This window comes from Curcuma longa, chromosome 3 (genome assembly GCF_044706935.1).
Source record: "Curcuma longa cultivar G26 ecotype Majalengka, Jawa Barat chromosome 3, ITB_CL_G26_1.1, whole genome shotgun sequence".
Taxonomy (NCBI): domain Eukaryota; kingdom Viridiplantae; phylum Streptophyta; class Magnoliopsida; order Zingiberales; family Zingiberaceae; genus Curcuma; species Curcuma longa.
The window spans coordinates 6,694,206-6,709,460 of record NC_133863.1 but is presented as its reverse complement, the minus strand read 5'-3'; the positions used below and the strand labels follow the sequence as shown (position 1 = coordinate 6,709,460).

At 37.0% G+C, this 15,255-nt stretch overlaps 1 protein-coding gene and 1 pseudogene across 1 annotated transcript; one reads left to right on the top strand and one right to left on the bottom strand.

Moving 5' to 3' along the window:
- Positions 1-4,994: 4,994 nt before the first annotated feature.
- LOC141823568 (uncharacterized) lies at positions 4,995-6,086 on the top strand (annotated as a pseudogene).
- A 2,544-nt stretch (positions 6,087-8,630) lies between these two features.
- On the bottom strand, positions 8,631-11,521 carry LOC141822914 (AP2-like ethylene-responsive transcription factor ANT). The gene is made up of 9 exons (XM_074710215.1): positions 11,269-11,521; positions 10,672-11,164; positions 10,496-10,578; positions 10,354-10,362; positions 10,181-10,269; positions 10,038-10,111; positions 9,891-9,941; positions 9,740-9,816; positions 8,631-9,271 (listed from the first exon to the last, which is right to left on the bottom strand). The coding sequence occupies exons 1-9, from the start codon at positions 11,519-11,521 to the stop codon at positions 8,631-8,633; spliced, it is 1,770 nt and encodes a 589-aa protein (XP_074566316.1).
- Positions 11,522-15,255: the final 3,734 nt, after the last annotated feature.

The window sequence follows — 15,255 nt, the reverse complement described above, 5'->3', positions numbered from 1 at the left end:
AAGTAGACGGGGAGATGGCTGTGTTTTCAAGTGGCTATATGCCCTCTCATGTTATATATTTTTCAGGGTAATACATTATTAATGCATGTAATTAAACACTAATCGCCGGTAACATGTTTGTAATTTACTAGATGTGTAAGTTTGTGCATAAAGATGAGCGAGCGAGCACACGGGACAATAACTCCATGCATCTCTCTCTCTCTCTCTCTCTCTGGTCTGTCTATGAATTAATTAATGAGGAGAATGGTGCAGTTTTGGCCCGGTCGGCGGACCACCGGCAAGCCATTGGCTCGCTTTGGTGTCTGACATGACCTCCACCCATTTGTTTAGTGTTTTCTGATTCAATTAGATTTTGTGTGGCTCGATCGATCGATCGATCGATCGCGCATTCTATATGATATCTCCTCGCAGATCTCTTGCTTAATTATATTATATTATATTATATTATATATTATGATCTGGTCTCCCACGGCAATCAAAAATATATTATTCTTGCGATTGAGGTGTCAAATGTATCGTTAATTGCATCGTTAATCTTCCTAGCTAGTTGATATGTGTGTTCAAGTATTGTACAAAAAATTATTATTTGATTTTCATCTGGAAACAGGAGCCACACACAGTGTTTGGATTTCCAAAATTGGGTAGTCGTCGACAAGAGAAGTGAACAGTTGGCTAGCTACAAACCTAGTACATGTTGGGATACGCACATTAATTGCATACGATTTTAATTTTAGACTAATTAAGAACACGTACACTTCATGCATGCCACAGGGGCCCCTCAGCTCGCCTACGGCACCTGTTTTTACATTTGTAAAATTATTATAATTTTCCTGGAGAAATAAATTGCATGCTCTTCACATTTTGTTAATTTAGCCTTTTTCTATTATTGAGTATTGATTGTAATTCTTGGAAACAAAGCAAAATTAACATTAAAAATTAACATTAATTAGGTCGTGTGAAATCTAAAAAATGCATGGCCGGCCACTTTAAGTGCAAAAAGCTCAAATAAGTTAAACTTAATTTGAGTGAAAATAATAATTAATACCAATTGTGTACTTGTATATATGATCAGTTGCAAGGTGATGAATTTCAGACTAATACAAGCTTGATTTTGAAAATAACATAATTAAACTTGCATGTATAAGCAAATTATCAAGATGTGTGAGCTCAAAATAATCATTTGGTAAGCAATCAGAATTCAAACAAGTCAATTTTAAAATCATAAATTATCTTATATATGAGATCTTTGTTGAAATCATCTTATTTCAGTATTCACTTATTCACATTAGGATGTGATGGATTCGAGAATGGACATATTAATTAGTCGGAAAAAAAAAATCCAAAAGGACGAACATGCATGCCTCAAATCAATTACCAGCTGTGGATCGATGATTAAGTGGCAACAACACCCACACAATCAACAGAATTCACTTGTTAATTTGTTTTGTATGCATGGAAAACTGATGATTCTAATAGGTGTTGAACTTTATTGACAAGAACATCAAACCTAAGCAAAAGAATATAACATCGAAACGCATCCATCCGTATGGATATTGTAGGTCATGAAGCAAACAAACAAGCAAGTGAACCTCCAAACAAATTAAAATCTATATAATTCATTCACCCCAATGGTTCTAATTATGAGATCACATGCATTAATTAATTATTTTTCCCACGATAATATAATTAAGGCTATTCTTTATCTGGAAGAGCTAGCTACTTTAATCACACCAAATTGAGATCGCCTTTGAGCGTACAAAATGAGTTGAAATTATGGTCAAATAATGTCGTCAATTATTAATGGGGTGCACATATTATTGCATGTGCATGGCAGCATGGGACCAAGTAGCTACAATATTTTGTTTGTGACGATCATATCATATCTTGTAACTTTGACTTGCCGTATACTATTCTTTGTAGCTTTTAGGCTTTGCTTTGCCTCGAAGTTGTCTTTGGGCCATTAAAAACGTACTAATCTATAATTAACTTTCACATCAATTATAAAAAAAAATGTTGGGAATCTAAGCATTAATATAAATGTTTGCGTAGACTGTAATTAACTAATTAACATTCTAATTCATTCCCTCGACACTATACATTTAAATGGACTAATTTAATACTAATTAATATTTAAATAATTAATTAATCTTGTTAGTTGCGAGAAGTGTAATTTTATCTTCCTACTTCAAAGAGAATAATCTCATATTCAATATATCAGTAATTATCTACCACAAACTTAAATAGCTAACAAAATGATCCTCCAAAATAAAAAAGTAAAAAATCCCTATATGAATTTGAGTTTGCCATGTCATTGGGAGCGATATTATTGGAATGACCAAATTGATCATATATATAAAGTAGTCGAAAATACTGAATGATTGACAAGGAATAGTGAAGTTAGATTTAATTCATATATAGCTATATAGCATGAGAATAAAGGATAAAGTATTTGATGTGTTTAGAAGGAAATTAAAACCTTGTTTATCTTGAGATAATAGATCGACCAATGCGTGGAAGTTTTGAGCATGCATGTACTTAATAACTAATTGTTATAAAAAATAATTAAACAAAATCGTGGTAGCTGAGTGGGACTGTGGGGAGTAGATGGTGAGGTAGGAGAAACAGTAGGGTGCAGATATTTTGAAAGAACAGTGAATTAGGCTGTGGATTATTATTATTAGTATTATCATTATCATTATTATTATTATTATTATTATTATTCTGCGTTGCGTCTGCGTTCGCCATTTGGCACTCGCCATTGCAAGAATCTCGCGCGATCGCCGCTCTCTCTCTCTCTCTGCATCTTCTTCATTTCCTGCCTTCGACTTGTCTCATCCATCAAATCAAATCCCTGCTTCTTCTTCTTCTCTATCTCTCTCTTAAGTCTCGAGAGACTGCACATGCACTGCCTGGCCTCACAAAAGTAACTCAATAACACACTAAATATTCTTTTAATACAAAAACAAAATAATGTACCTTTTATTTTCATAAGTCATAACCATATTTTATATTAAAACGGCATTTATCCTTTTTTATTTAAAAATACTTTCATTTTAATATCATATCAATTTTAACTAAAATTACTAAATATAAAATAAAATTATTTCAACTTAATCAATGCTGTTATAAGATAAATTAGTTTAACTAAAATTATTTTTTAGAAACAAAAGTAATTTGATTGAAAAATAAGATCAACACATTTATTTTTTAATCTTAAATATTCTTTTAATGATAAAATGTTTTTGAGTATAGAATACAATATGAAGGCACAAATAATTTTTTTTTTTTAAAATATATATATATACCAACTTAGTATTCGGACGAAGCAAATTGTTGGGTGGAAGTCATATCATCATCAATGTCTAAAATAAATGGGAATCATAAAGTCATAATTCACAGATATGAACAACATCTACATAATATACTGGGACAAACTCTGTGCAATTCCTTTTATAGTCATTCATTATTATTGACGAGATGTCGAGAATTGCAGTGTAATTTACACGCACAATTTTCACCTCTGAACGTGCATGGCCTATGTTTTTTAAGGCATTCAAACACAGTAACCTAATTTTAATTCATAGAAAACTTCAAAATTATATTGAAAACGTATCTATTTTTCAAAATATCTCTAGCTCTGCCTGCCAAAATAGCTAGTATCACACTACTCTCCTCTACCCTTTGCACAATCGAACACAAAAGCATGGAATTATTCTTCTTCTTCCTCCCAAATCGAACTAAACTGCAGGGAAAAAAATCAGTGTTATTTATTCCATCATACATGTTTCAATTAAACAATACTTAATGGAATCAGCTCATATTCATATTAAATTAATATCATTGTACCTGTATGATTTAAAATAAACAAAAGAAACATATATGATGATGCACGAATCACTAGGGGCGCACAATGATGACACAAATTTTAATTCTTTAAGATTGTCAAATATTTTGGCTAAAAGTATTTATATTTTTAAAGAGTTCCAAATAATAATAATAAAAGACGAATAAAGTGCAATGATTCAACTTCTTTTTTGATTTTGAGAAATGGATAATCTTTTTAGTAAATACTCAGATAGTATGCGCTTAGATATTTGAAAAATACTGGATACAATGTTTTTTTCCCCTTTTATTTGGGCCAACAATTAAATAATGGCGGCGAAACTCAGTCCTGAATATGGTGATGGGCCTGTTGGGTTGCGGACTGGGCCGGCTCATTTGCTTTTGAATTATATAGATATATCTCTGCTATTATATATCAGGATCGGAAACAGATTTAATTATATATCGAACAACAAAGAAACAAATTTAATTTGGACAAATTGCAAATTAGTTTTCAATTCTACAATAACCAATTACAGGACTGGTGGATAGAGCAAACAATGAATGAGCACGATGACACAGGCCATATTAGAACATAACAAGATTAATGAATTCCTTAAGACGCACTCAACTCATCCTTATGGCTATTGTTTTTAATAATATCATGCCTTAATCATCGAATGGGTATATGATTGTGTGTGTTTGGTGGATGGAATGTGCATGGCTCCATAGTGAAGAGAAGAAGCTTTGAGTAGAAAGGCGGTACGTAGAACGGTAGAACCGTAGAAGAGAGTCCTTGGAGTTTCGGTTGAAAATGTTGCAAAAAAATAAAATCACATTTATTTAGATCAAGTTGAAAAAAAAATATTGAAAACGATCGATGAGAAGAAAACCAACATTAGTTATCCTTCCTTTTCCGTAGGAGCGATATATATATAACTTCGGCCTCCAAATTAATATATATAATGCTATTACATTTCAATCCTAGATGAGGGAAACAATATTAAGGATGTCTACTATTTAATTTGATTCATAATTTGAAAAAAAAAACAATAATCAGTTTGATTTGGTTTAATTTATATTTGATTATTGGTAAATCAAACCAAATTGATGTCCAAAGTTGTAGATAAAACAAGTGTTGCATGCCCACGGTCTCTCTTACCTTGTGCTGTATGATAAATAGGCGCATCATAACTCCTCTCGGTTCTCCCCCACCACATCTACGCTCTTCGCCGGCACCAGCACCACCACCAGAATCCACGACGAAACCCAAATCAAGCCTCGAATCGAACCAAAAGCTAGCTAGCCACAAGCAACAATATGGGAAGAGCGCCGTGCTGCGACAAAGCCAACGTGAAGAAAGGCCCCTGGTCGCCGGAGGAGGACGCCAAGCTCATCTCCTACATCCACCAACACGGCACCGGCGGTAACTGGATTGCCCTCCCCCACAAGATCGGTACATAACTAATTCCTTAGATCCCATATTTATCCTAATGACCCATTATTCATTGATCAATAACCTCATTAAATCAATTGATTTAGGCTTGAAACGTTGCGGCAAGAGCTGTCGTCTCCGGTGGCTCAACTACCTCCGCCCTGACATCAAGCACGGGGCCTTTTCCGACGAGGAAGACCGCGTTATTCTCAGCTTGTACATCTCCATTGGCAGCAGGCAAGTAATTCTACAATTATTCATTCATTCTGTTAACCTAATTAATCATTATATTTGTGATTAATTAAGGTGGTCTATAATCGCCTCGCAATTACCCGGTCGGACCGACAACGACATCAAGAACTACTGGAACACCAAGCTCAAGAAGAAGCTCTTCGGCAAGCCGCGAAGGGAACCCGGTGCCAGCCGCCGCCGCCGGAGCAAAGGAGCGAGTAAGTCTGGTGACGACGATGAGGCCAATTCCATTCCTGATTCCGGCCGCAACAATTGGACCCAGACGCAATCTAATAATCCACCATCGTGGTCGACCAAAATCGGACAGGGTCCATCGATGATTTCCCAGGCACAATCGTTTGATGAAGCTGCCGGAATTGGCTTGGCTGGTTCTGGTTCTGGTTCTGCTTCTGCTTCTGCTTCCTTGCAGACAAAATTACTCGGCGGTGGCTTCTCCACCGAGCTCGACGAGATGCTGATCTGGTTCGGCCAGGGAATAGATGGCTCGTGCACTGTTGAAAGCAGCGTAAGTAGCAATGCTGCTCAGATGAACAACCTGAACTGGTTTGCTGATCAGGAGATGTATCTTGGCATGTAATTGTTTAGCTGTTGTGATAATTTGAGTTTGATTTACTGCAGATATTGCTATGTATTTGGTGGAGAGATGTGTCATCGTATTTTTATTTTAAAGCTTATGCAATTAATATAATTCCCTAACGATTGAAGGGCTCAACGAGAGTAAACAGGGGTTTTGATTATATGTCCATGCAATTAAATTTGGCCTGTTAATTAAAGCACAAAAATGGCCTAACGTTTCCATTAAAAACTAGTTTTTTTGCAGCAACTTAGCTGTATACTTGTATTAGGCATTAAATATAAGGTAATTTTAGTTTATAACGAAAGCGGTAAAGTTACATTACTCTCGATTGTTGGTGAAAAAGAAAAATGCTTCTTTATCATTAGTTTTGTTTCTTTGACATAGGTGTCTTAGTATCATATATATTAGACATTAGATATATAAGATAATTCTTCTTTACTTAAACTGAAAGTGATATATAATTTTTCATATCGTTTGTTCAGAACATTTATGACTTTTCTAAAGATGAAAACAAACAGATAGAAGACTACGTATGAATTCTTGAAAACTGTCCAATCATATATAAACCAATACACTGCAATCCTGACGTGCGAATTAACTGTAGTTTGATACTGAAATCAAGAAAAATGCCTCACTGTGTGTGCAGATAACAATGCACTTTGCCATATACTAATATAACTGTATTTTTTAAATATATATCTATATATAATTGTGAAAGAATGACTGCTAAAAGTGAACGAGAATATTCCTATCTCAAGTAAGGTGTTGAAAGAAACACCCCTCTACATAATGTCAAGGCCCTCACAAAAACAAAAATAAAAAATAAATTATCATGTGCCCTCAACCCAACCCTTATACTAAAGTGCTAAAGAAATAAATGGAATCCAAGACAACCCAAGAATATAATCTGAACTATCCTCATCATAAACAAATTCATGCAATCTCAGATGACTCTTGCTATTTCATTGCATGAGAGTGACAGTCACCAGCAGACACTTTGTCCTCAGCTCTTTGGCATCTACCACCCACACTCCTAATAATTAATTATACCTAATGAGTTTAATGTAATTCCCTGCCTTGGTGATTCTAGTCCAAGCAGAAGCTGTCAGCTCGCCATGCCTCTGCTTTAGTTGTCAAACGAAGTAAGATAGCATAATTTAGAAACAGATTTATGTTTTCTTTATCATATAATAGACTGTTATTTTAGGTTCATTTATTTGGATTAGGTGAGCATAGACTGGCTCTAATCATGCCAAGGGAGATACTGACAGAGAGATGTTGTTGTAAAAGTGAACCATGACAAGCGAGGAATGAGCAGAAACAGGGGGTTGCTGTGGTCACACAGGAATCGACATCTCAATATATATAGAAAAGAAGTAAAGGTTAAATATATGATTTGGATTAAAGAAAAGATTTGATGACATGTCTAGATCAACACAAGTTTCACGAGAATGGTAAAAAGGTGATTTAGAGGAAGTTAATATCAACTACATTTTAATATCAATATGTTTAAAATACCATAGAATGTCCATGATGTTCCCATGAACTCGATTATGCTCTGGCCTTAGCCATCGAATCTTTCTACAGTAATTAAGATGCTTTTATCCAAATCACCTTGTTAGTCCAAAATAATTTATTTTAACTCAATAAAAAAATCATATACATTTTTCTCTTTTGAATACAAAGATACCTTTATTTCAAAAATGCATGGTAAAGCTTCCGGGCTAAAAAAATTGCCTTGATCATTAATTCTTTGTCATCATCGTCTAAGTCAAACCACCTATCAATTGATAGGCCATGTCACACATTGATTGTATTACCATCCCATTTTGACCTTTATAGGTTTATTAAGATTGCACCTTCATGTGAGGATACAGACGAATTAGTGGGATGAGTTTAAGTTGACTAATTATGATCCAACTTCATCATGTATATATCTATAACGTATTTGTGAATACAAGGCATGTAAACTTAATTTTGCAATAATAAATTATCTAAAGCTCAAAAGGTTGCGAGCCTCAAGGTAGAGTTGTGTTGGATTCATAATTTCTTTGTTTCACATATCAACTCATTTAGAACGGCAAGTACCTGGGCCTGTTGGCACAGTTGCGCCCAGTGCCTGATGGATGGCGGCCCAGAAATGAGTTTCTTAATTTATGCGGATTTTGACGCTAGAAAAAAAAAATGATTTCGGCTGCAGACGATGCCGCTCGAAAAATCTTTTCAGAAAGGTATTTTGCAAAGCAGGAGACACTTAGTAGAGACTAATTGTCTAACAAAACAATAGAGAAGTTTTTAACATCCAAATTATCAACGCAGATAAGTAGCTGCTACTCTACGAGTGCCAAAGCCTCTGCACTGCAAAATCCTTCCCCAGGTAGCCCAGAAGGTGTAGATACACATTTGAGAGCCACAGGAGAAGACCAGAGGCCAGGTCCAAAAGATCACCAAACTCTATTGCAAAGTATCATTACTAACTAAAGCACCACCCCCAATCTTCGCTAATTCTTGAATTGGTGCTATCTTCAGTTGTTCACGGAAGCTTCAGGTGTCTGTCCAAGCAGCAAACATTGGCATGCTAGGCAGTGGCAGTCCTGGCCTTGGTTGTGGTGGAGGCATCCATGAGTTCAGTGTTGCACCGATGAGCTTTCGTTGAGTCTTGGAAAATAGTACGGAGATATCAGCCTTATCAGAATTTACTTCTCCAGAGTTGCTCAAGCCCGGAACGAGCGATAGGGGATTCAAACCTTGTGCGATGTTCAGATTGTCTGAAACATTGACACCTTGTGTTGAACTACCCATGACTCCAACTAGGCTCTGAAGGTTGCTCACAAAGTGCTCATTTTGATATTCAGCAATGCCAGTCATGAGTTTCGGGATTTGTTCTTCAAAGAATTGTGGTTTCTGGTTGCAAGATTGATAGGGGTTTGTTTTCCAATCAGAGCTACTTGTGTTGTTGTTTATCGCAGTTACGTCGAGCTCTCGATCGCCATTTTGAGCTGATGGGGCAACGCCATGGGCCTCTGTGTTCTTGTTTCGTCTTGCGAGTTCGCCGGCTAGAAGAGTGTTACTTGCCATGATCTTCTCCACATCATATCTTGAAATATCAAAGTTTGTGACAGCATTCAAACCGCGGAACTTGATTGCAGCAATGTCGTAGGCTTCAGCTGCTTCCTCTTGAGTACCTAATATCCCATGTTCAAGCGTCAGAAATAAGAATGCCTAACAAAAGATGATCAAAGGCTTAACTTTTTAGGAGAAAACATGGTAAGCATCAAAAGTAGCTCCTAACAACCATCATCATAGCTAGCTTGGTGAATGCTTTCTAGTACTATCTTGTCAGTTTTCTTTTCTTTTTTTTTTTCCAAATCAAAGGTGATGAATTGGTCAAACAAAGACTTTAGGCTCACTGAAATATCAGCCTTGTGAAAAGCACAACTATTTGCCAATAAAGTCTTGCTCTAGCGAGCATGCTTGGCCCCAAAGGCTTCTTTTTTTTTCTTTTTTTTTATCCTTTTCCTTTCAGAATGTTGAGGCAATCGACATGTCAAAGATTCAGCAGCAATGTCATATTTGTCACACTTGTGTCAGAGAGATATACAGACTATATTTGCTTCAAGATGCTAAACCACCAGCTCAAACTACAAACTTACTGAAGGTTCCCAGATAAAGATCCTTATTTCCGGAGACCCTCCCGATCCGAGCTTGCCACCTTCCATGTTGGTGATGCCTGGAGACATGCCATCGAATTAAAAACATATTCAAGGGATTCGACTAAATGGGCTACAAGTATCCAAAATAGACCTAGTGACTCCCCGGTATATCGATGCTCCACGCGAAAAACCGCTGCTCTTCCTGTGAATAATGGGAAATGACATTGTAAAGAATGAAGAACCATGAAGTTACATTTCAAATTAACCAACTGTGAATAAACAAAAGCAAGGTTTCAACCTTCTTAGATGAGCAACATATTCTTGCCTGCTCATGTTCTTCATTTCTTCGATTTCTAGATGGTAATCTTCTAGCTGCATCAAACCATAAATAGGATCACATCGATAGGAATTTTTGGAAAACTGAAATCTTCGATGGCTTACCGGGAAGTTGATATGAGTGCATGTACCCCAATACTTGAGAGCAGCCAAGTCATAGGCTCTAGCGGCTTTCTCTTCCATATCATACCCCCCTGTGGTACAAGAATTAGAATGCTAATGGTGTGGTTCTTTATAGACAGAGAATGATAGTATTTGGATGGGTGAAAGAAGCATACCCAAGTAAACTGCTTCCACCAAGTTCACCATTATTGCAAGCATATACCCAGCCAAGAAAATAATTAATTGGATAGGAAGAAATGTTAAACTGTGAATGATTACTTCAATTTTGTTGAATGCTTGTATATTCTAAGTTCTAACCTTGCCTTCCTTTCCTTGTTTGCCCTTCCTTTTTGCAACTGTTGTCCCAAAGATGAGCTTCATATCTTCCAGTCCACCTGTGTCTGTAGTAAGTTCGACATTCATCACTACAAATGTTGTCAATCATCATGACAAAATTATATGCGGTAAGAAAGAAATTTAAATAACAAGATGACCTTGTGACGCCCCTGTACTGGGACGTCCTCTGCCCAAATGTATCGATCGACTTGCGGTGATGAACAGGCTGCTTCTGGCCAGCTTTGGAGCCTTTCTTTTTAGTAGGATCCAAGATCACGTAGTCGAAGGCGGCTGCGGCTGCGGCAGCGGTCGGACAGGCAGGCTGTGGAGCTGTGACACAGCTCGACTGCGAAACAGGGCTCATGGACAAGCTCAAGGACTGCAAGTCCCCATTGCCCATGGAAGCAACGGAGGCCATAGCATGGCTTGAACTTCCAATGGCGGCCTGGTACATCTCATGGTTGGTCAACGGAGCAAAGAACGCATCTTGGTATTGTGGAAAGTGGTGATGGAGGATGTCTGAGCCTGAATGAGGCAGAGGATCCCTGCAGTCCAAGCTTAAAGCCATTGCTGCTTCCCGGCAGTGTGCACCCATGTTTGGACCACAGCCTAAGAAGTCTTCCAGTTTGGGAGATGGAGATGCCACCATTACTTCATTTGCGTGAATGCAACAAGCCATAAAAAGCAAGGTTGTTGGCATTTTAGATTCTTATGGAAGATGGATAAAGAAAGAGGGAATAAGTTTTGTAACGTACCTTCTTGTTGCGATCTGGTGAGGGCTTCCATGAGGCAAAGGGAACCATTAGTCTTGAGCGGAATGGATGATAGCTGAGAATAGTGGTACCCTACTCCGCCCTCACCATACATGAAACCAGAGCTGGTTAATGGAGGAGAGACAAAGAGGCTACCAGCAGAGGAGTGAGCAACCTCCATGTTCATTTGAGGAGAGAGAGAGAATCCCAACCAAGCATTGTTGGCGTCGGTGTTTGCGTTGTTCATGGACTTCATCTTCTTCTGAGGATACCATCCAAAGGAGGGATTGTTAACAAGGCCCAAGGTGAGGCAGCTCAATCATTGGGCAGTACACAGTGTAATCATTCTGCCTTCTTCGTGCAATGAATCCACGCATCCAGCCACCCACCCACCCACCATTGGAGCTTGGGTTTGAGTGTTCAAACTCTGAGCTCTAAGTTAAGCTCCATGGCCGAGATATAAGCAGAGAGGCGGAGAGGTGGAAGGTAAGGAGCCTTTAAAATAAGCAAAAAGAATGAGCTCCGATGAGCAAATGGTGGATAGATTACAGTGGCAGTCCTGTCTCCATGGGGATCTGTGTTCTGATAAGGACCATGGCTTTAAGCTTTTATTTCTCTCCTAAGACGCTTACTAAGCCATACAAAAACCCTGTGCTTTAGGGGCATGTAGTCCCAAGGAGAATTGCTCCCACATTTAGAGCCTGACACGTCTATTACCCACAAGGAAAGCTTTGGAAAACCCAGAGAATTAAATTGGGCTCGTGCATTTCCTCCTCTTCTTGTGCCTACAATTGTTTTTGAAAGAGAAAGCGTTATTCATGGACATGAAATAGATTGACAGCAAGGACAACTGTTCAACTTGACACTTCGCCACAGTTGTAGCTTTGCACTGGCTGGCTACTAACCTACTCTGCAACTTAGGGATCGATCTAATTTGACGTGCCCATTTTACTTCGATTTCAAAATGATCCATGCATCAAAACATTTTTTGTCCTTCCTTTTATAAACACCTCAGCAAATCACCAAAAGATTTGCTCAGACAAAGAGGTGATTGGGGAAAGAGAATGGAAGTGTAGACTCGGGATATTTGATGCATGATCAAATAAATACCACTTGTGAGCAGCTAAAATTGCATATAAAACTTCTGAACTCAACAGGTGCTTCATACGAGAGAGTAACATAAATACCACTTTGTGAGCATTAAATTCATTAGCGCAAGGATGATTGAGACCAACAACTACATTTCCATGCTTCATTTTTAACTTTGGTCTCTTCTCTTTCAATGGCAGTCGGCAGAGACCACCAACGCACGTACTTCTCGTTATTTACTGCAATTTATGCCGCTATTTTCTTCTCGGCAGGTGTCAGATATAGATATATTTCTTGGTGATGGCCGATGGGCGATTGGCATCAGAAGTGGGAACAGAAATCTATCTCCCATGATTTAGTTAATGCTCACTGGGTATACATGCACTGCAACATTCTTTAAGGTCGTCCTATGTCAACTCTCCCCATTTATTCATATGTCGTCATTTACTCATCTATCATTAATTATATGCTTGCAATAAATTCAGTTTTCCATAGAGGGTGTGTTTGAAATGTCATACCTTGCATTACCTCTGGTATCTTTTTTTCCAAAGCTACATAAGACTTTTTAAAAAGTTGTTTTTTTTAATACGATATATACTGATACAATATTAATATATTATCATATTAAATGTAAGACTATTCACCAGAATTTTTACAAAATCATGTTCCTAAATAATATTTTTATTTATTATTTAGTTATCTAAATGATATAACCTGATTATATATAAAATACCATTAACATTAGATAATACAACTCGTTATATATATATATATATCCTCCATGTCTTTTACGCAAACCTCCAGAATTGCATGGCTACACACACGTACACATCAAATTCAAGGGGCAAAATTAAACCAAAACATAATGATAACCTTCAAGTTTTAGGCTGTGTCTGTGGCCTGTGGGGAACCTAAAATTAAGTTTTGTTCATCCTTAAACCCAAACAAATTAAAATTAAAACGTAGTCCTCTAAGTGCATTACTGGGGACATGAGAATATCTGGATACGTAGTGCAGTTGGCACTTAAGCAACTTACGACATATATATATGTCTCAGTAGGAATGCACTCTTATTGAAACACGTGAGAAAATCCCATCAATATATTAACCACATTGTGAACAAGAAAATTATTGTTTGGAATGCCAATAATCTATTTATCCATCCAGTGTCTCCATCTAATGGCACTCGCAGTCATGGTGGACCTCGTCATGCACCAGAAAAAAATAATTAATATGTGCAGTATATTATATATATAATATATATATATATATATATATATATATATTATTATATAATATAATATATTATAATATTATAATAATATAATATATTATAATAATTTATTTATAATAGAGAGAGAGAGAGAGAGTGAAAGAGAGTATTTAATTTGCGTTGAGTGTTTGCCAACTATATTACAAAACAGATCAATTAATTAAAGGATATAAAAAATTATTCAGTTTTGTTGTCGTACTATGGGTTTACTAAAATTTATTAATTAATAATTCTTTTTGAAAAAAAATCATACTAATATGCTACATATATATGAAATATAAGAGAGAGTAATATTGTAACTTGATCAAATATCTGAAGTTAGAGTAACTAAAAAATTATAAAAAAATGTTAATGAGTCATGTTAATTACTTCTATAAAAGTTTCCATAGACCATGGCATTCTTACAAGTTCTTAAGCAAAGACTAGTAAAGATCAAAAACATAAGTAAGACCATATTTAGTTAGATTTTTGCTACAATCAGAATTTGCAGACTCCTTGAGGCTTGAAAAGGGATTAATTGACAACCAGAATTTGGTCACGGAGTATGCTTTTGTTTGGTAATGTTCTCCTCCGTCGTAATCAATTGTAGTCTTCCCGATTTACCTCCTCACAGATAGTTCTGAGGTTGACTGTGTGGGATGACGGATTCCACTGAAGGAGTATGCTTTTGTTAGATTACTTACTACAAACACTCTAATACATGAACTCTACTAATTAATTAAGTTTTCAAGTGCCTAAAATAATCTGACGATGTGATCCCAAACACATGATGGGTTTAAAATGGTGCACATCTGCACATCCAAATTAAAGGGTGCATTGAACCCTTGGCGATGGTGGTGCTGCCTTGTCAGAGCACTACAAGAGCAGCAGCACCACCATCAAGTTCATAACGTAATTTGCAGACATTGTGATATAGCATCAGGACACCCCTCCCTTTTGATGAGCAAATGCCTGAGAGGAGAGGACAAGCTTACTGTCCCCTCTCCCCTCCTCTAATACTGAGCAGATATGTTTGTGTTTGGTACAAAGATGGCAATGAGGTCTGTGATATGCATGGACATATGAGGAGGGCCACACACCTACCACACCTTTGACATGACAATTCAATATCGCACCAAACCCTCCTATATGCATGTCAAAAAGCTCAGGCTGAGAACAAAAACAAAAGAAAACTAATAAACAAACAAAAAAGAATGGCATAAAGTTAATTATATATTATCATGCGATCAACAAGTAGTGAGGTAGTTCGACTCCATTTTTTCTTGCTGTGTTATCTCATTCCCTGTTCACATAAAGTGAGCGGAGCATCCTCCAAGTTTTAAGGTCTGAATGATATCTACTTCCATGCTCTCTATAGCTAAGGATTTCTTAATTTGTTATAAATATATATGTACCACATTAACGTACGTCCCTATTGCAGTTTGGTGTCTTTCCAGACGAATAATATTGTTAAGCATTTAATTATGATCAACATATATGCAGTTTATATTCTCTACCATTAAATGCATTAATTGATAACCCTTACATGTACAAAAAATTCAAATACGGCATTAGAGACAAACCCCCCCCCCCCCCCCCCCCCCCCCTCCCCCCCCCCCCCCCCCCCCCCCCCCCCCCCCCCCCCCAAA